Consider the following 21,684-nt stretch of genomic DNA (forward strand, 5'->3'; position numbering starts at 1 on the left):
AGAAATAAAGTGCAGCTGCCCAGCCTGCGTCCTGATTGCTCTTGGAAATAATCTTCTAGTCCATCATCTCACCCCCAATATAGTTTTATCCTTACCACACACACACACACACACACACACACACACACACACACACACACACACACACACACACACACACACGCACACAACAGGCCCGCAATGCGAACAAAGAAGATGCAGCTACAGAGATCCCATAAATATACGCAACAGCGCGGGTTTAAAATGTTTAGACATAAGTAGTTTTCTATTTTTTTTGTAAATCCTCGTGTGGGATTTTGCTCGGTTACAAAAGAGGAACAAAAATACGATTTGAGGTCTTTTTGTAGTTTGGTAAACACTGCACCGTCTCTCCCGTCATTAATTAAAATAAACAAACAAACAAACAAACAAAACTTTTAAGTCATTTTAACTTACAATCACAATATCAATTAAAAATACATGTATTGTACTGTACATGTGTAAAATACTAATGTGCCTGCAAAAAAAAAAAAATATTTTTTTTTGTTTCCTTTTCTCCCCAATATCTGTGTAGATTCTCAATCAACCAGGTCGAGGCTGAATCGAGGTATAACTGGATTCTTACTTGCTGCTGTTGTTTTTTTTTTCTTGTTTTCCGAAAACGTTGAAATATGACTGAGGCCATTTTACTGTTAGGCTCAGGATATGCATTTCTAGTGGGAAGTGGTAGATTTTGTAGCTCTTTACGCAGCGAAAGGAGCAAAGGAGGTTGGCGGGGCCCCTCGCCTTTATGCGCCCAAAAAATAGGAAGAGTTACTGCGGTGGAAATTCCTTTTTTTGTGAGAGGACAATTTACAACTTGGCACTAGACGCTTTTATGTGCTTCTATGGCCTGTCATTGGATGCCACAGGTCATGTGCGCGAGGCAGCAAACGTTTTCATGGCTCTTTTGCTCATTTCCCATGCAGACAGGCAGGCAAGCAAGCAAGCCCCCCCTCGCCCCCCCCCCCCCCCCCCCCCGGTCCCCCTCCCATGTCCCCCTCCTCTCCCCATCACCTCATTCTGCGTCTCGATGATCTCCAAACCAATACGACGCGGTGGAGCTTTCTGTAAAAATTGCCAGTCGGTCTGCTCGCTTGATCGAGGTGCGATCGCAAGTGTGCGCGCGTGCAGGAGCGTCAACTTCTGCGACTTTCCACCGCTGAAGATCCAACGTCGACGACGAAACATGGATTATCCGCCATCGATTTGTAAGTTGTTTTTTGTTTTTTTTTTTGGGTCACGACTGTGTGTTTGACACCTCCCTGTTGCACTAGTCATGCCAATCAGAGCATGTGAGTTCGTTTGAACGCACTGCGGATGAGCTAATAATCATCATATTTGGGGGAAATAATGTGCAAGCGTCATTTTAATCAAGGAAGAAACAAGGAGCATTTCTGACAACGTCGCACGCAATACAGTGTATGCGTTTAGCAATCGATTGCTTCTGTCTGAGAGCTTTCTTTGGCTGCAAGTGATTTCTCCTGTCATGACAAATGTTAAGACATGCATTCCAAATGAGTTCACGTGTGCATTCAGTGTAAATCCAGGAGCACCTTTTTGCTTTTAGTGTACAAACAGACGAACCGTCTTGCAAATTGCGACGTCCCAAATACTGTCGTCCCGTTTTGCTTCATATTAATACACACCCGTGCATGTCTTCTCTATGCTGTGGAGGAAGTGTACGTTTTCCCCTCGCTGCTGCTCTTCAGCTGCATGCATGGAGATGGGGGCCCGAGTGAACAAAGACAGTATTTCAGTGCGGCCTGACAGGCAGCTGCGAAAGTATTTACAGCCTCACTGCAATGCGGCAAAATGGAGGCTGCGAGAACAGCACACACACCAGCACTATAGTAGCCTGCAGACACACACACACACACATATTCACGCCATCTTTCTGCCCTTAAATATGAATTCTGCTTCTATATTCGTATTAGTCTTTGATTACATCCACATGCCATACAAAGAACTTGCAAATATCCTTAGAGATTGCAATTTGCTCTTAGTAAATGCGGAAACGTGGATTCACTGTTTGACTGAAACACAATATTTGCAGTGTAATAGGTTTTTGTTTGTTTTTTTGTTGTTGAAATATCTATGAGACGTTTTTAGTTGAATGCTCAGTGAGACATCTTTTGACCACAAAGGCCTGTAAAGGTTTCAGACACTGCACTGCAGCAATCTCAAGACTCAAGTCAGCCCCTGCAAACAGCAAGAAAGAAAACTCCATAGAAAGACTCAACGAAATAAAGTAGAAGTTAATTTCGATTTCGAACAGGTGCCCCCTGTAGCATGCTCCTCGCATCACGTCCCACTCAATACCTTTTGGATGTGGGGAGGAGAGAGAGAGAGAGAGAGAGAGGGAGGGAGGGGAGGAAAAGAGGAGGTGCAATCCAGCAGCAACCAGCAGAAGGCGGTGTTGCTCAACAATCAGCCTCGGTTTCCAATGGAGCGGCGCTCTGATTGGCTGGGAAGCTCTGTCACATGACTACATTCGCTTGCCTTTTTCCTCAAAGGAGGTTTGGGGACGGTCACTGGCCATATTTATGTTGGACTTGTGTTGCATGACAGCAGCTTTAAAACAGGTTACACTTTGGATTGATGTCGTCAGCGGTGTATTTATTTAACTCGAGGTTTATTATTGTGGTTGAGATTTTGAAGTTTAGAGCAATTTAGAGCAAAGGCAATTAGGGAGGTATAGTGCAATATACAAACTATAGCGCCTGATATCATCATCATCATCACCACCAGCAGCATCACAGGGAACAGGAGAATTGGCTGAAGCATGAATGGCGTCACCGTTTTGGGGTGACTAACATGACTGAAATCAGTGCGCCTCGGGAAATTATGCTCAATTCTTGGCATTCCAATGTCACTTAATCGCTCCGAAAAGTACTATGCATTTACTCCAAATAATGTATCTTTGTTCGTCTATCTATGGTAGCGACTTATAATGACAGGCAGAAGGATGAAAAGCTCTTCCACTAGATGGCAGAAGGTACAGTTAAGCCGTGTATCCACCTGTTGCCACGGGTTCCTCGGAAGCAGGCCCAGATTGCACGCTAAGTACATTTGTGATTCAATTGGGACGAGATGATCATTATTTTATCATTTTGTCCTTTGGTGGTGTGCAGTGAGATTTTTCTAAAATTGGCTCAGTAAACGTGAAACACTGACATACTGTAAGTCATGCCTACTACTACTACTGCTAATAATATTTTAGGGGTGCTTAAATGAATTGTCCATTTCATGATGCATTTTTTAAAAATCCTACTATAATAATAATAATACAAAATAACCATAAAAATAAAATGTAGTAATAATAAATATAATTGACAAAATTATATTACTTTTTTTAGGGGTGCTTAAATGAATTGTCCATTTCACGACATATTTTTGAATCATGCTAATTTAACAATAATAATAGTAATAATACAAAATAAATACATATAAATTAAATGCTAGAATCAGAATCATCTTTATTTGCCAAGTATGTCCAAAAAACACGCAAGAAATTTGTCGCTCTAGTACGACAACAGACAGTTGTAGTTATCTGGTAATGCCGGTACAATTTTGTATTTTTTTTTGGACAATTGTGCAAAAAGATGCAGAGTCCTCTAGCACCTAGAGCAGTTCGAATGACTAATATTGCAATAGTCCGGTGCAATGACCATTGTGCAAACGGCGAGTAGTGCGATAATCTGTGACAATGTTGATTGTGCAAATGTTGCAGATACTCCTGAATCAATGTGCAAATGGAGCAGAATCTACTCTGGCATGAGTGGCCAGTATTGGTCAACAACAGATGTGCAAATAGTGCAGCGTGGCGAGACTACTACAGTGAGTGCACAAGTAATGCATCACTGGCCCGACAGAAATGTGACAGCAAACTCAGACAAAAAAAAAAAAAAAAAAAAAAAATGGACAAAATTATATTATTTTTTTAGGGGTGCTTAAATGAAATGTCCATTTCATGACACATTTTTGAATCCTACTAATTAATAAGAATTGTAATAATAATAATAATAAGATAATTGATAATAATATATGACTATGATTTTTAGGGTTGCTTAAATGGAAGGTGTCCATTTCAGTGCACACGTGTTGCCAGTGGTGTCACGACAATTGTGACCTCCCTCCCTCCCTCCTTCCTTCCTTCCTTCCTTCCTTCCTTGCCTGCCGTGTAGCCTCACCGCCATGATTGCGGAAGTGCAACTTTGGAGGGTTATTTATGGGCGCGCGCGCGCGCTCTCCTGAGTGGCTGAGAGGAAACACGTGACGCCATTAAAGTTTGCTTTATGGCCCGTGGCTTGACAAGACAAAATATAATTGTCATTGTGTATCGGCGAGCTGCTCCAGATGGGCCGGAGAGGAGCAAGCTCGGCCGGCTGCGCGTCGGCCGTGGAGCTTGTGGAGGTGATGGTGGTGTGTGTGTCGCTGGCACTGCGGTAAGACGGCTTTTTTTAAATCCTTTGCTGTATGGCCTTATGATGTCACACATACCTAACGCCGTTTCCTGCGTGGAAAATGGGGGGCGGCTGCCGTGGGGGGAATGGAGTGGGGGCTTCCGGAGATGACGTTCGGCATGACTTTTTTTTTTTTTTTTTTTTAATGGGGATTTTTTTTTTTCTATTTCGAATTTGATTTAAATTTAACGCGTGGCCTTAAATATGTAAATTTCTTGTTGAAAAATCACAGCTGAGTTTTTCTGATGATCAACTAAACTTATGCATGCGTTGCTTCTCCCGTACATGCACGTTCTGCTTTTGAACGGTATGAATTTAGCACCGAGAAATTAAAAAAGAATAATAAATAAATCAAAATCACATTATTATTAAATGATCATAAATATTTGTCACATGTGGCCTACAGCTCCAAAGGCCTGATGAACATTTGACCACATCGGAAAACACATCTAAATTACATTATACGCACTGCTATGTTTCGAATTTAGCATTGTAGCTTGTTGACTTAATTGAACAAAGTGTCTAAATGTGATATAAAATAATTCTGCTCTCTGTACGGTGGTATTTTGAGCTCTTCAAATGTAGAAATCCCTGAAATAGTGCCGAGTGAAAAAGAGGCCAAAACACTTCCTCTGAGTGTTGAGTTGAAAAACGCTGACTGTTTCATTCTTTTGTGCTGCATTTGGGCTTTGACCCGTCTCAAGTGCTGGCCTGGCGGCCAAGGTGAAAGGCAGGTCAGGCTGTCTCACAAACACACGCACACACATTGGTGCAATTACTGGTGCATCTTTTTCACATTTATACACAGGCTTAAAACAACTGGGAACGAAGTTTGTGACGCCCTGCAAAGTTTCATCACGTTGATCCTGCTTTTAATTTGTTCATTCAAGAAATTTTACTTAGCATCTTTTTATTTTATTTTTTTTAAAGAGTATTTGGCGGCAAAATTATTATCATTACTTGGTATATGGATAGATATAACCTGCTGGTGTTTTTTTCCTTCCAGTGAAAGTCACATTAATTGCAATGTAATTCTCTGTGGGCACAACATTCACGTTGACTTCAAATTTGTATTTTGATCACCCACTGGATCAACATGACAATATATATATATATATATATATATATATATATATATATAAAGGTTCATTTGCTCTATACAATAATTAATCAGTAAGAGTGAAAGCTTGGATGCAGAGCTGTTTAAGTAGCTGCCACTGAGCTTATAGTTAATGGCTAAAAGGGAATTGGTCAAGTTATGCCCCCTTTCAGCTGTCAGAGGGGCTGAGAAATATATATTTTTTTTTTTGGGGGGGGGGGGTTACTTTGGGAAATGATTTGGTGTGACCTCCTTAGCCTGTGGGAAGAAAAAAAAAAAAAAAAAAAAAAAAAAAGCTGCATTAAGGTTGAGTTACATGGCTGGAGATTTCATTTACAATCCCAAAAAATAAAGGTGCTTCAGAGTATCTCAATTGGAATCCTAGTTCCATTACACCCCATTGGGGTTCTTCAGCGGTACTTGGCTGGTTCTTTAGGAAGCTGAAACTTCTATATAGCATCGTGGAGTCCCTCAAAGGTTATAATTACCATTGGATTATGATTGGTTCTATATAGAACTACTAAGAAGTGGTGCTAAAGAGTACCCAGAACCACATTTGAGGACTATATAGAAGTTTTACTTTGATTTTTTTGGTGTGTCTTGAGAAATATTTGGCACCATTTGGAGGATTTTTTTGCATTATAACAAATGAATAGAACCCAAATTAGCTATAGGAAAACAAGTCAAATGCTAACTTTGAATTTTAATGAAGTGAATATATTGTTGCATTATGAAGTTGGATAGAGATTTAATTTATGCTGAGGGAAATTTGGCTTCTGGATTTAAAAAAAAATGAAATAAAACAACTACAGGAAATGAGCTCCAATGCTAAATTTGAATGTAAAGAGATGAAGTGATTTTTGCATGAGTAATTCTGATAGATTTGATTAATACTGAAGGAAATTTGGCACGATTTGAGGCATTTCTGCATTATAAAAATGTTAAATAAAACCTAAATTAGCTATGGAAATGAACTCAAATGCCAACTTTAAATATAAAGAGGTTAACTCGTTGTTGCACTATTATGTTGGACAGCAATTTGATTCAACCTGAAGTTGGCAACATTTGTAGGATTTCTGCTTTTAAAAAATGAAATCAAACCCACATTAGATGGAATATGACACCATTTGAAGGCTGTCTAAAATCTAAATGACAGTAAAACCTAATTAGAAGAGGTCCATAAATTGTTGCATTCATATTCCAAAAGAGACATCCGAAAAGTCAAACATATTTAAAAGACTATTCTAACCCCCCCCCCCCCCCCCCCCCCCACCCCCAAACCCACCCTTGACATTTATAATTGAGAGGAATGTCAAGAAGAAGCCTGAATAACTGGGTCATTATCACCAGGCAAATTGCAGGAAAACACACACACACACACACACACACCGGAAGGAAGTCTATGGGGAAAAAAAAAAAGTTTCCAAATGAAGACGTTTGCATGACTTGGCTCTCGAGACTTGCAAGATCAGCTGTTGTTGCTTTTGTTGTTATTGTTGTTACACCAGTGACGCCTCCCGTCGTCTATATATACCCTGTAGAACCGAATTTGTGTGATGAAAGTCCAGTCACAGATTCGATTCTAGGGGAGTATATGGTCGATGAAAAGACTGCGATGTATTGACATCCTCGGATTAAGGCAAACATCGCACACGCCTCCCCTGCTCTTGTTTCTCGGCTTAATGAATGATTCCCAGAGGCGGCCAATTGTTTGCGTGGCATGGCAGCAGAAGATGAAGGGATGAGCTTGGTGTAACTTTTGGATGACCCCCCCCCCCCCCCCCCCCCTTGACAAAGACAGTCGCCATCAATTGTCCTCACTCTGCTTTTATAGCAGGGGGCTTCTTCTTTGTCGCTTTTCAAAAGCTCACATGAGGGCTGCAGAGCTTGTTGGTTGCTTTACTCTCGTTCTTTTTTAGCATTAAATGAGAGGAATAAAGTGGTTTTGTTCTCTCGGGGGGGGGGGGGGGGGGTGTGTGGACCTTAATTTTGCAGACGTGCGAGCAAGCAGATGTCTGAAGGTTTATTTTTCCTGCAGGAGTCTAATTAGGGGCATATTTGGAGAGGATGAAATTGCTCTTTAGTTGTATGTTTACCCGTGCGAGCAGCAGCGTCACCTCCATTGGCCCGCACGGTCACATGGTCCGCTAACTTTATTCAGTTGACACCAAAGTAGGAGGGCTTTATGGAGGGAGGAAAAAAGACAACTGGAGAAAAATTAGTATTTTCTACCTTCACAAATTAATGGCCATGACTTCGTATATGGTGAACTCCAAATATGTGGACCCCAAATTTCCTCCCTGCGAGGAATATTCGCAGAATAACTACATACCTGAGCAGGGCTCGGACTACTTCAACCCCTCGCAGGACACTGACTTTCAGCACCCGGCGATCTACCCACGCGAGAACTACACCGAGCAAGCGTTCGGCTGCAACTCAGTGCAGGAGTCTCCGGTGCAGCCGCGGGGTCACGTCCACGACACAGCCGGCCGGTCGAGCCCCTACGGCGCACAGACAGAGCCGGGCGACTCGGCCCACGTGGCCGCAGCCAGGACGTGTGGACAGCGGAACACAAAGAGCCCGAACGGCATCCAAGGAAAGCAGTCCGCGGTAGTTTACCCCTGGATGAAGAAAGTGCACGTCACCACGGGTAAGCTCGCCTTTTACGCGCGCGTGACGCGCCGCCGTACTTCGGAGATCATGCGGTGTAATGTTTATGGGAGCCTTTGAAAGGCCTTGCCAATTACACGAGTCGTAAATTTGATAGCTGGGGGGACAGGCCGCGAAACAGGCGAGCGTCTAAAAAGCTCAAGGCTGGCTGGCGTTGCCTTTTATTTGTGCGTGGAGAAAAAAATAAACCAAAACAACAACAACACTTTTCACATTTCGCTTCCTAAATAATAATGCTCTTTTTTTTTGGGTTGTTGTTTTTTTTCCCCCCTTGCAGTGAACCCGGATTACACAGGTTCCGAGCCCAAACGCTCGAGAACCGCTTACACGCGGCAGCAAGTTCTGGAGCTGGAGAAGGAGTTCCACTTTAACCGCTACCTGACCAGAAGGCGCCGCATCGAGATCGCACACACGCTTTGCCTGTCCGAGAGGCAGATTAAAATTTGGTTCCAGAACAGGAGGATGAAGTGGAAGAAGGACCACAAACTGCCGAACACTAAGGGCAGGTCGGTGCCGAGCCCCGGCCACCTGCAAAGCCTCCACAAGGACAACCACATTGACATCACCTCCTTATAAACAAAGAAGAAATTCACTTGCATCGGACTTTTTGCATGGAGTGAACTCGTTTTTTTGTTTTGGTTTTTTTTTACTATTTTTTATTTAACAAAAAAAAAACAACAAATCAGTATTGACCTTAGCCTAAGATATTAAAATAATAATAAATACATAAATAAATCAGTATTTTACCGCAGAGGTCCGACATACTTCCGGCAAACAGGCACCACCAATTCAAGCAAACATTTTTTTGTTTTGATTTTGATTTTATTTTTTTGATTGGGGGGCGGGGGGCTCTGTGAGGACATCCACTTTTTGTGGATTTAACAGTGTCGTCTGTCGCGGATTCACGCGGTCTTATAGGCTTAAGTAGCTTTATTTAGCACAGGGATGCCATTCGTTCAAATGACACACATGCAAAAAATAAAAAAAAAAATAAAAAAAAGAAAAAGCTCCTCTCTCAGTAATGCACAATTCACTTGAAGGAAAAAAAAAATTGCAAGCAGGAAAGCAACTCATACATTTCGTTCTTACTTCGTTACGTTTGTTTTAACTTATTTTGTACGATAAGAAGCATTTTTCCTTTTAAGTATTTCCTCCCAAGCATTCCTTATACGAATAGCCATTCTTCTTTGTTGATATTTTCCCTTTTCTGGCATGCCAATTTATTTTTTTAATTCTTCCTGCATGACATCGAATTTGTTTGAAATATTGCGGATATTTAGGTGAATGTTTAATTTTATTTATTTGCTTAAAAAGTGTACATTTTCGTGTACCGCTGGCGCGCGCACGATGACATGAATGCTATTGCTTCAGTAACCTTTTGGAATTATACGTTTGCGCATGGCTTTATCTCAAGTTTCGTCTTAGTTTAATGTGAGAATGTATTTTGCGTTCTTTAGTTACACAAAAGCAGTGGGGGTGTCGTTTCAGGTTTTATTTAAAATAATAATAATAATAATAATAATAATTTAAAAAAAAAAGAGAGATTTGATTTCATTTTTTAACCGCCATTGTCTGAAGACAAGCGAAGGCCCAGAAGCTCTCCCAGCCCGTGGAGATGATCGTTTTTTGGGCGAAGGTTGGTGGCAGGTTCATTCAGGGGACACGCTGCAGCCGCAAGGGCTGACCCCCGACACCCCTGACCCGGCCGGACAAGCTGCATTTTCTCCTTTTTCGCCCTCACAAACAAGCATTCGAAGCATTCAAAGCGAGTCGGTGCGTGACTTCTCCAGCGGACTTCTTTCTATCCCCCCCCACCCAAAAAAAAAGGCACAGCATATATATCTGATGTTCCGATATAGGCGTCATTGTCGACATGCAATGTCTTTTACCGGTCTTATTTTTGTACATGCTTTCTACCTTGTATTTGTGCATCGGGATGTGAGAAGTATATTGGAAACAAATAAAGATTTCTACTGATTATGCATTTAAATGATGTCGGAAAGGGAAAAGTGTCTGATTTCATTCAATCAATTCAACCATTCCAAAAGAAAATAAATAAGTATGCAATGGATGGATGATTTGTAATTTTTTAAAAATGTTTGTAAGCTTCACTTACAAAACAATATTTACCATTCATTATTTGTATTTGGATTTGATTTTGACGCCACGGTGCCACATGCACGGGCGCTTTTAGAAAACATTCCACAAATGTGCGCCTTTTGGCTGCTTTCAAGCATAAACGTCTAAACGTGGACAAAAAAAAAAATCATAACAAGGAAGCGAGTTAATTCATTCCGAATTGCATACATTTGGAGAAGATACGATAAAACCCACTCAATTGCTGCAAGATCAAATTTTACACAATGAGAACCCGTTTCATCTCTTATGCGCAGTCTTAACTTCAACGCTGATCCGGACTTATTGTCCTTATTTCATTCTTTTCTTCCTCCTTTCATTTTTGCCCTTGCTTCTTTTATGCTTCCTTCCGAAATACAAAAGCAGTCAAAACAACACATTCACTCACCTAAAACAAGATTTTTTTGTTTGAGGGGGTGGGAGGGTGTGTGTGGGTGGGGGGGGGGACAGAAAGTGCCACATGACACAAAAACCCTTTGGCTTGAAGTGAAAATGTTTTTTAAGTCAAATTATATTTTGATTTGGTTTGAGAGGAGTGAAGTTTGCTTCCAGTCAAAGTGAACTGGGAAGCACTAGTTTACAATTAAACTCATGCACTTTAGATGAACGACATTCGCATGAACGTCATTTCACTCCCCCCCCCCCCCCCCCCCCCCTCCTCCAAGTGTAGTGCACGAAGCGAGGCTATTTGTTGTACTCCCCAAAACAATTGTATATATATATATATATATATATATATATTAATGAAACTAAATGCCTCAAAAATAGCAATAATAATTCACGATGAGGACTATTCAATAATTCTGCCACATGGTAAAGGACACAGTACTTTTCTGTTTTTTATTTATTTATTTATTTTTAAATATGGCTTGATAAAATGCATTTTATTTCAATTGGGATGTGATTATTTGCTGTAAAATCACAACAGTGTAAACGGGGAGATGACTCATTCATTTTGTAATACTGCCCAAACTGCAGTGAAAATGCTCCAAATTGAACATGCATCTATGAATAAACTATGCCATATTCAAGATGATTTCATATGACACCAATTATTATTATTTGTCGGAAAAGATCTTGCAGCTCCTATCAATATCACACAAAAGGCCTCGAACAAGAACATACACACACATCCACCATGCAATTCAGGCTCTCTTGTGCGTTCGTCTGCCTTCAAATAAAATCAAAGTGATGTCCTTGAACGCATCACGATGGATGCTGAGGACGGATGGATGCCGCGCGCCCCATTAATATTCGCATATGATTGAATAGCAAAGGGTGTGATTGGACTGCACATGTTGGGGTGAGCAGCCGCGCTGACCTACATGTGCGCGCACCAATAAATGGCAGCCATAGGCGCCGTGCCACTTCCAATGACAGCCGCAACCGCTGCCGGGAAGAACAAGCATGCGCCAAGGCTGCCGCTGCTGCTGCTGCTGCTGCTGCTGCTGATCACCATCCGGCCATTTTTGACGCTGCCTCACGCTCCGCTTCTTTCCCTCCGCCTTCCTTCTCTTGACAACAACACAGTGCGTCGTCTTTTTGGGGCGCATTAGCAGAAAAAGCCACGCTGACACCATCTCGCTATAAGATTCCCCCCCCCCCCCCCGCACTACCACCACCACCCCCCTCTCTCTGAGATCACGTGACCGGCCCGATAATTAATGCAGGTCCCCAACGCCCCCCTCGAAGCTCGGCGTCGTCATTAATCGCGAGGACTCTATCTAGACTTGAAAAACTGAAAAGATCCTCCTAAGGAGAGGGCAAAAAAAACAAAACAATAATAGCCTCTAAGCAGCACAGCAGCGTCCGGAGCGACACATCCGAACGTGCGGATGCTCGGGTAGGTCCGATTATTCACTGCATCTTCCTTGTGTGCCCACTATGATTTGATGCATAGCGGTGTTTGGTGTGTACGATACAGTATGCCTGCTCAGTGTGGATGCGCCTTTAAAAATTCACTTGGAAAATGCCCCCCCCCCCCCCAAATGTTTTTTTTACTATTTGTTTTGTTTTTATCGACTACGTATTTGCAATGTTTTTTTTGTTTTTTTTTTTTAAATTTGTTTAGAGGTGCAAGCTTGGCCGGGGCTGACACTTCTGGATCCTTGTAAATCATTCCCAGTAATTCCTGAAAGGGTGTGAGGGAGGGCGAAAGAGGGGGGGAGGAAGGTGTGGGGGCAAGGGGGGGGGGGGGCGAAAACTGTAAATCTTTCACTTTTATTACCCTGTGCGAACATATGCTACGACAGTAGCAGTCCTGAATCTTTTTCTTCACAGCGAGCACAAAAGCCCGACGCTCCAAACCTTCGCCTGCATCCCAAACGCTGTCCTCCCTTCGTTGTGTTATTGAAAGACACACTTGTTTTCTCCCTGTCATTCTTGAGAACAATGGCCTTACCTTTCGTGTTGCCTTCCTATGATAATGTGATTTATTTTGTGTGCCATAAATAACACATTCGTGCTTTTTTTTTTTTGGGTGTAAAATAAGGTTGTTTTTTATTTTTTTTTTAAATCTTGCACGTTTTGCGACTGGCTTCGTTGCAGGAGTGAAAGAAATTCATCCTGCCCAAAATAATTCGGGCGCAGGAAATAAACGGCAGCCTTTCTGTCCAAATGGATTGGTGAGATGGAGGAAGAACAATCACGTGAACAAATATGCTTGCATCTCGCAGGGCAGTGCCTTTATTTGTCATCATAAAGCTCCCCCCTCCTCCCCAAAACGAAATATTCTACTGTTTAGTTCCCAAATCTACACGGGGCCTTACACTTGAATTCCTGCTTTTTCATTTGGTGATTGATTGCCAGCGAGGTTTTCTTTTTTTTTTTTTTCCTCCCCCTCTTTCCTCTCCTTGCTGTGCAGAAATAAGGATACCCAATGTTGGCTTTTTATTGGTAGCCGAGTCCTTGCACTCTTTCGGGAATACTGTCTCCACTGGTGTATGGAAATGTCTGCAAAAGAGCAAGATCAGGTTTAGGACAGCATTGTCTGCACACAAAAGGCGAGCTGAAGGATTTATTCGGGAAGGAGTCGGAGAGTGAGCTCGCTATCCGCTTTTTTCTTTTTACTGTAAATGATGAATTGACGCCCAGGTAAGCAGCTGCATGGCGCAAAAGCAACCTTTAAGCAGGTTAATTTGATGCAAGCGCGTGATTTATTCCACTCGGAGGCGGAGGACGCTCGTTAAAGTGGTCGTCGTGCAATGGAGGATGCAGACCGACCCCCCCAAAAAAAAAAAAAGGGAGGCAGATTCTTAATTCTGGAAGGGAAAAGCCAAATATGATGGAGACGGAACTCGGTGCACTTTTCAGCTCATTTCCACGCGAGCCAGGGCGAAGGAAAAAGTAGAAGGCACTTTTCTTCTTTTTGACTCCCGGATCGTAAATCACATTAATTTGTTGTCTTATCGTCACAATGGCGTTTGCCGTGATTTATGTGGTTTGAGCTGCTTGGCTTTGTTTAAAAAAAAAAAAAAAAAAAAAAAAAAAAAACCTCAAGTCATTGGTTGGGATTCGCGGACAAAGGGAAACCTTTAACATTTTTTTGCAGCATTTTTAGCCTTTAATTAAAACAAGTTAAAATTACGATTTGTTTATTTTCATTATTACATTATTGCTTCTCCGCAGCGTTTTTGCCTAATTCAAAGCTCAATCACGTTTAAAAAAAAATAAAAATAAAAAATAAAAATCAAACAAACACAATTCAGTTTCTTTAATGGCTGGAATTTACAAAACAGTAGCTCTAGATTTCACAGATTAAAAGCAAATATCCAATTTTACCACAACAATTACAAATTTTTTTGGGGGGGCTTCAAATAATTTGCGACTCCATCGTGTCCTGATCGAGATAATAAGTGTCTACACGGGAGTCGGGGCCCATTGTGCGCAGCAAACTTACCGTAGCAGCGCGTAGGCGAGGAACACTGCGCCTTGAAAAGGCGAGCATGTCTGCTACTAGTCGCCCAGGGGGCCCAAAAGCACTTGAACAGCCCGAGATCGACCAGCCTTTACAAGTAATTCCACGTCCGAGCCGCGTTTGGATGCTCAAGCCCCATAAGGTTAAACGTGGACTTTCTTGGAGCCGATGCGACGTGTGTGCACGGAGCAGCTTTCGGCTTCGACGTCAAGCTTTTAAAAGCGCTCCTCGTTGTTCATTAAACGTCGACTTAAAAAAAAAAAAAAAAAAAAAAAAAAAAAAAACAGCTTATGACTGCTAAATATCTTCTTTGTATTAAAAGTGCACACGCGGGACTTTTTCCCCCCCGAGTCTTTCAGGCATCACGTGACAGACTGGGCTTTTAAATAGGGAAAATAAATTCTATTAAGAAGAGGGGGGGGGGGGGAAATCTTGTATTTTTGTTTGAAATATTGATTGCATTCACGTGTTTTATGAGACGCAGACGATTGATTATTATTAATTCATACACATACAATGTGTTATTTAAATTCAATCGTAATTCCTGCAGTAAGAAAATATATTATGATGTGTTTTGCAGGTCGAGCTGGGGCCGGTGATGAATGTTTAAAGGACACAGCAGACACTTGCGCAGATTTTGGTGAGTAACACACACAACAACAAACACGGCCTTTTGTTGCTGTTGTTTTGGGGTTCAAGTGAACCCGCAGTGACCTAAACAGACACGAAGCATGGAAATGTAATTACTGACCTCCAAAATTCGAGGAGCTGTAACACACAAAACGCAGTGAGATACGTGCCTTCAAAATGTACAACTCAAACGACGAATTTTCAGCGTGAGCCCGTTTGTTGTTGTTTTTTTTTTTTTTTTTTTGTGGGGGTTGGGGGTTGTTTGGTTTTGTGCGCGCAAATCCTCTCGGTGGTGTGCAGCCGACGAATTGTGCTGCACAGCCCGCAGCGGGCCCGCTTTATAAGAGCAGCTCGGCTCCATTATGAAATTCCTTCCCTTGCCTTCCACCTACGCTTAGTTGTTTTGCACTTGTGAGTGGAGTGTCAGTGTGTGTGTGTGTGTGTGTGTGTGCTTTTGCTTTGCGTGTCCGACGCGCACATTTGCGCTCATAAATTCTGCCTCGGCGGTCCACAGTGACAGGTGCAATTGTTATGCAGCGCGACGAGGACCACCACCAACATACACCACAGTCAGCTTTTGATATTTACGAGGCAACTTTAGTGCGGCGATTACGAGCCGCCAAACGCTCCTAAATTCGCCACAATATTTGCTCTTTAATAGTCGATTTCAATATTTGCATACACTGTTTATACTCCTACTCATTTGTGTGCAAGTCAGGAAATTAATAAATGCAGAAGAAAAAGACTTGATTGGATACACCTGCATATTTCCAAATAGCACTAAAATGACAATGTTCGTTCAAATGACGGATTTAACGTTATTTTCTGATGAGTGGTGTCAAAGTGCACTGCTGGGTTTGAAATGTATTCGGGCAAAATATGAGCAACAATATTTGACACTGCTGCAAATGACAGGCTTCTTGTGTTGAATTGTATTCGATTATGCAAGGTGTGTTGAGACAAGACAAATGATCATACAATTGCGCCAACCACGCCCACACCGACGACACACAACTGTGCCCCCCACCCCCCCCCCTCTCCTCACACACACATACATTATATTTATTGGTATTAACAGTAATAGCGCATCTTATTTCGGTGACCACGTGATCCAAAGGCGGCTGAGAGTGTGCGCGTCTCTCCATGTTGAACAATGCAAGACGCGCTTTGTCAGAGCTTGTGATTAGTGAAAAGGCCATTGTGTGTTGGTGTGTCAAATGCTGATTCAGCTTCTTTCTGAGCCCCACAGAGCTCTTTTTTTTTTCAGGCCGAGTTAAACTTTAACTATTTTGTGAGGCCAACAGAACAAAACAAAAAAAGAGCCCAACTGGCTTTGCATCATAGGAAATCAGCACATTGACTGCCAAGTATTTGTTTTTCAAAACTTTATATGACTAAATCTATGTTTATAAATATTTTGGGGTGTATAGGTGACAGACTGGAGCCAAAGTGGGGGAGGCCAATCACGTGAGAAAAAAAATAAAATAATCCACAAGCACACCACCCATGCCATTGGAGAGACGTTCCCTGCTTGATTGTCTTTGAGTGAGCAAACAAAAATGCAGAAAGCAACATACTACGACAACTCTGGACTCTTCGGGGGCTACGGTTACCCCAAGACTGACTCGTACAACTACGCCCACCAGTCCTACCCGGCGGCCAACATCGACGCAGACTACCAGGGCTCCGTGTGCCCCATCCAGACCCCCGCTGTCCGGCCACTGACCCTCAAAGAGAGTGACTTAAATGGGGACTGCATGGGCCAAATCAGCAGCCAAAGCAACAACAACAACAACAACAACAACAACAACGCTAACAGCAACAGCAGCAGCAGCAGCAGCCAAGTGTCGAGTGTCGGGGAGCAGCAGCAGCAGCAGCAGCAGCAGCCACCCTCGCCCGGCTCCAACGGCTCCGCGCCCCAGAAGAAGAAGCCTCCGCCGGGGAGCAGCAACCCGTCGCCCGCCCTGACCAAGCAGATCTTCCCGTGGATGAAGGAGACCCGGCAGAATGCCAAGCAGAAGACAAATAACAACTGCCCCGCTGCTGCAGGTATGATGGAGGTGCTTGTGCATGTTGTCACACTCATGCTACACCATAATGGCGAGACTTCAATGTGTCAAACTCATGGCCCGGGGGCCAGATACGGCCCGCTGCATCATTTTGTGTGGTCAGTCATGCAAATGATGTTCGGCTAATTCATGTTTCTGTAAAAAAAAAAAAAAAAAAAAAAAATCCGTGCCAGATTTGCAAATTGTCTCCACTTTTAATAAGGTTGAGATTATTGAAAGTATTTTCTGTCACCAATTTTTTTTTTTTTTTTTATTAATGAATTGAACAATAGTTGAGTTTATTTTCATTGACTCCTAATTGCATAATCCACGACTCATTAGGATTGGGCGCGCGCACGCACAAAAAAAATAGAGGCTCCAATCATAATGTGGATGTTTTTGCTTGTACACGTTTAGCACACATTCTTGGTGGTTCAACCATGATTCAACAGTTCTATGCAGCACCAAATGAGAACCAAAGGATACTTGGAAGTGCCTCATAATTAAACTATCCAAATTCGGGGATATATTTTATGTGATGTATTGTTTGTATATATATATATATATATATATATATATATATGAGCGACATCTGCTTCTGTGTATTAACCATAAGAGGTCGTCGGTGCTATACGGTATGTAGGGTATATACTACTCATGCATGCCATATAGAACTACCATCTACCAGCCCTTAAGAACCCCAGTGGTGTACAACGGTGCGTTCGGGATCCAGGGGTGCGCTATACATGATGAGCTGACGTGATAACACATCCATAAATTCACAGTCCGCGACCTTGGTTTTTGTTCGCAGGCGAGGTGAGCGACGAAAAGAGCCCGACCGGGCCGGCGTCCAAGCGGGTCCGAACCGCGTACACCAGCGCGCAGCTGGTGGAGCTGGAGAAGGAGTTCCACTTCAACCGCTACCTCTGCCGCCCACGCAGAGTGGAGATGGCCAATCTACTGAACCTGACCGAGCGCCAGATCAAGATCTGGTTCCAGAACAGGAGGATGAAGTACAAAAAGGACCAAAAGTCCAAAGGGATCGCGCACTCCCCCCTGGGGCACTCCCCCGACAGAAGCCCGCCGCTCAGCGGCCCCAATCACATCGGCTACTCGGGCCAGCTCGGCAACTCGCTGGCCTACGACGCGCCCTCGCCTCCGCCCTTCTCCAAGCCCCAGCAGAACATGTACGGCCTGGCCGCCTACACGGCCCCGCTGGGCGGCTGCATGCCCCAGCAGAAGCGCTACCAGAACGCCGAGTACGAGCACCACGGCATGCAGAGCGGCGCCACCTTCGCCGGCGCCAACTTGCAGGGCAGCCCCGTGTACGTGGGAGGGAACTTTGTGGATTCCATGCCAGCGTCGGGGCCCGTCTTCAACCTGGGCCACCTTCCCCACCCGTCGTCCACCAGCGTGGACTACAGCTGCGCCGCCCAGATCCCGGGGAACCACCACCACGGACCCTGTGACCCCCACCCCACCTACACGGACCTCACCTCGCACCAAGCCACTCAGGGAAGGATTCAGGAAGCGCCTAAACTCACGCACTTGTAATAGAAGTGGACAAGTGTGTGTCCGCGTGTGCCAATATTACGTCGCGCTCGTTTTATTACCTCACCGTCCTCAGAACTCCGAGCGAGTCATGTGCATTATTATTATTATTATTATTATTATCATCGCAGTATTGATATGCCTATTATTGTGTATTTTTTCCCCCCTCTCTCTCAGTTTATTGAACAAGTGGGGAATGTCTGAGAATTATTGTTTCTTCTTTTTTTCCTTCTTTTATAAATATATAAATATATCCAGTGCAATGCGCATTTGGGACTGAATATTTGACTTGAAGTAAGACTTGTAGATGATGAACGTAGAAACTCATCAGTAGTGAGAAGGACTTTTTAGTCCCGTTTTTGTCTTTTTTTTGTTTGTTTTGTTTTTGGTCAGGATCTCATCCTCCTCAACGTATTTATTTATTCTTATGATTATAGAATAATCGTTTTTTGGGCCCTTATCTATTTATTATTTAACGATTGCACATTATTTATCGTTTATACGCGAGTATTTATACGTGTATTTTTTTTTTGTTTTTTTGTAAGGTTGGACAGATCAGTGCACTTGATGGCAAAACAGGGTTGTTGAACAAAAAAAAAATAATTAAAAAAAAATCTAATTGTATATCGGGGACAAATGGGACATTTTATAGTGTATAAGCATCACTATGTGTCCATGGTTAATCTTGTGTGGAATCTTAAGCAAATCGTAGACTATCGAAGTATCAAATATTGTACACACCAGCATGTCATTTTGGTTTTTGTATTTATTCATTTGTCTGCCGTCGTTACTCATGAAATTACCAGACCCCGATGATATTGAAATGTTATATTTTATTGTGTTGGACATTTTGTAAATAAAGTGCTCAAACTTTACCGTTTTATTTACACGACGCAGCGTCTGTTTTCATTGCGAATATGAATCTAATGCCCATGCATTGTTTCGTTTGCCGGCTACCAGGAGGCCAATTGAACGCCACTGGACTTTGCGAAAAAAGGAGAAGCGGATCGATAAATGGGACACAAGCGTATCCAATGTAAAGTGCATTTCAGCGAAACATAAAAGGCCCCGGAGATGATTGACGTTTTATTGGTACGAAGGACTTACTGCATCATCTTCATTTGGGTTTTATTTCTACGACACTGACCGCCTGATTATTGCGAAGAGGAGAATGAGCAACATCCATATTGATCGGCGCGCTGCAACGGGCGCATTTTAAAACATATATGCAATGTATTGACGGGCAAGAAAGGGAAAGTGCGTGCGCGTGCGTGTTCTGATGTGCGTGTGTGTGTATGCGAGAGAGAGAGAGAGAGCAGTTCATCCTTTATTGCTCCTGGAGAGCCATTTCAAAGCTCATTAATCATAAACTCGTCGCTTTCAGACTCCTCGCTGATTCCTCCTCCTCGCCAACAAAGCATCTGCATTCCGAATCCAAGGAACACACTTCAAACCGAGCAGGCTAATCTTTAATGGGGGGGGTGCAGAAACACGCAGCGTGTACATTGACCACCCCCCCAAATTTGGGATTCAATTCATCTCCAAATCTGTATAAAATATTTGGCCAATCAAGTCTGTACTATAGTCCTATCCTTCAAATGCAATTTTAAAAATTGACAGTGTGCATTATTTAACCAGGTTAGTTTATAGCGCAGTCCATTTTTTGTACATCGTTCCTCTGCTTTGTGCAAGGCACGAATAATATATTGGCTCATCTTAATAGTTCCTTAAACAGCCTAAAAATGAAGACGATGGGGGGAACCTGCAGCATAATAATTGGTTAACATTATGTGCGAGCAAAGCACATTATTTCCATTTGAGAAATATATTTGGAAAGTCCCAATATGATTTGTTTTATACCATCAAAGGTTTAAAATGAACTATTCTATTTGTATTGTATCGATACAATAGGTCATTTTAAACCTTTGTTTGTTTGTTTGGGGGTTTTTTTTATATAAAAAGAAGGAAGATCTGTCACGGTTGTATTTGTATTGCATGCAGTAAAATGCGCCAATAAACCAAGATTGTGATTAAAATATGATTTTAAAAAAACGGTATAAATGCGCCCTCTATAAATGAATAAACCTATAAATATTTGTCTATCTGAGATCTAGTTTCTCAGCCCTCGCGCTCGTGCTGTGACCCTGATTGGAGCTCAAATCGCGCATGCGCAGTGCCTCGACGCCAACAAGGGGTCCTCAGTGTTGTTCCGGCGTCTACACGTGCAGGACCACCGACGGCTAACGTTTGTGTTGCTCTTCTATCGACTGCAATGGTCTCAAGGTGAAATGAAAAGAAGAAAAAGGAGAAGAAGATACAATTCGAATGTGAGACGAGCGCTCAATCCGGGTGGCGTCTGCAGGAAGATCTCGCGATACTTCCGGCTGCATCCATCTCCATCCTGTGAGGTGAGGAGGAATGTAACACCCCCCCCCCCCCCGCCCCCCGAACGCACTCTCAGTGGAATATGGACACGCCGCGGGAGCACTTACTTTAAAAACAAATACCCCCCCCCCCCCCCTCCCCCCCACCCATCTTCAACGGACTTTGTGTTGACTTTGATTTTGCTGCTACTACTTAACCACAACGGGATTCGTGCGGATGCAGTGGCTCAAGAATTCATTTACGACTGCAAATGGACGCATGGAAGGATTCCCCCACCACCCTAATCAACAAAACCGAGAAGTGGTCTGGAGGTCCACTTTGCTTAGGACTGATGCTGCAACATGAGATTTAAAGAAGACAAGTCAATTCTGCAAGAACTGAAGGATGGACAAAATATTCTTGTGACCTATTTATTACGGTTCATTTTTAATGTAAAGGTGCTGAAATGGTGAATATTTTCATTTTCTTCGAGACGTGACCCCCTTCCCCCCCCCAAAGGCAATTTAATACTCTGATTAATCGAAGATGACTTCAATTGATTATATTTAAATGCAAAATACACTATGGACCACAGTGGATTTTTTAATGTGATACTAAAAAAAAAAAGGCTTGTAAGATGTATTGTATACCCGTTCACAATAAAAGACTTGGAGTACTTGTGGTTTTGTCAGTACTAAAATTAAATCTACTGCTGTTAGGCTCACTAAAATACACTGATGTGAGATTTTGGTTTGAAAAAAACATAACTGCTGTCAGACTGGAAAA

At 42.8% G+C, this 21,684-nt stretch overlaps 2 protein-coding genes and 1 long non-coding RNA gene across 4 annotated transcripts; 2 read left to right on the forward strand and 1 right to left on the reverse strand.

The window, feature by feature from the left end:
- The first annotated feature begins 1,055 nt into the window (after positions 1-1,055).
- On the forward strand, positions 1,056-18,672 carry hoxd3a (homeobox D3a). Its single transcript, XM_061792825.1, has 4 exons — positions 1,056-1,229; positions 14,886-14,945; positions 16,366-16,984; positions 17,795-18,672. Exons 3-4 carry the CDS (start codon positions 16,495-16,497, stop codon positions 18,535-18,537), a joined length of 1,233 nt encoding a protein of 410 aa, XP_061648809.1. The 5' UTR covers positions 1,056-1,229; positions 14,886-14,945; positions 16,366-16,494; the 3' UTR covers positions 18,538-18,672.
- hoxd4a (homeobox D4a) lies at positions 4,286-9,398 on the forward strand. Of its 2 annotated transcripts, XM_061792826.1 has the most exons (3): positions 4,286-4,466; positions 7,951-8,233; positions 8,531-9,398. In XM_061792826.1, the coding sequence occupies exons 1-3, from the start codon at positions 4,317-4,319 to the stop codon at positions 8,827-8,829; spliced, it is 732 nt and encodes a 243-aa protein (XP_061648810.1). In that variant the 5' UTR covers positions 4,286-4,316; the 3' UTR covers positions 8,830-9,398. The 2 variants fall into 2 exon arrangements, with proteins under 2 accessions (XP_061648810.1, XP_061648811.1); XM_061792827.1 differs by lacking the exon at positions 4,286-4,466 and having other exon boundaries at positions 7,168-8,233.
- LOC133486952 (uncharacterized) lies at positions 13,101-14,943 on the reverse strand. Its single transcript, XR_009791166.1, has 2 exons — positions 14,288-14,943; positions 13,101-13,341 (listed from the first exon to the last, which is right to left on the reverse strand). It is a non-coding gene; the product is annotated as an uncharacterized LOC133486952 (long non-coding RNA).
- Positions 18,673-21,684: the final 3,012 nt, after the last annotated feature.

Source organism: Phyllopteryx taeniolatus, chromosome 12, assembly GCF_024500385.1.
Source record: "Phyllopteryx taeniolatus isolate TA_2022b chromosome 12, UOR_Ptae_1.2, whole genome shotgun sequence".
Classification (NCBI taxonomy): domain Eukaryota; kingdom Metazoa; phylum Chordata; class Actinopteri; order Syngnathiformes; family Syngnathidae; genus Phyllopteryx; species Phyllopteryx taeniolatus.

Coding starts and splice junctions, on each gene's coding strand:
- hoxd4a (XM_061792826.1), top strand. CDS start 4,317: ATGGCCCGTGGCTTGACAAGACAAAATATAATTGTCATTGTGTATCGG. Junction 4,467..7,950: donor TGTGTGTCGCTGGCACTGCG/GTAAGACGGCTT, acceptor AACCCCTCGCAG/GACACTGACTTTCAGCACCC. Junction 8,234..8,530: donor GAAAGTGCACGTCACCACGG/GTAAGCTCGCCT, acceptor CCCCCCTTGCAG/TGAACCCGGATTACACAGGT.
- hoxd3a (XM_061792825.1), top strand. CDS start 16,495: ATGCAGAAAGCAACATACTACGACAACTCTGGACTCTTCGGGGGCTAC. Junction 16,985..17,794: donor CAACTGCCCCGCTGCTGCAG/GTATGATGGAGG, acceptor TTTTGTTCGCAG/GCGAGGTGAGCGACGAAAAG.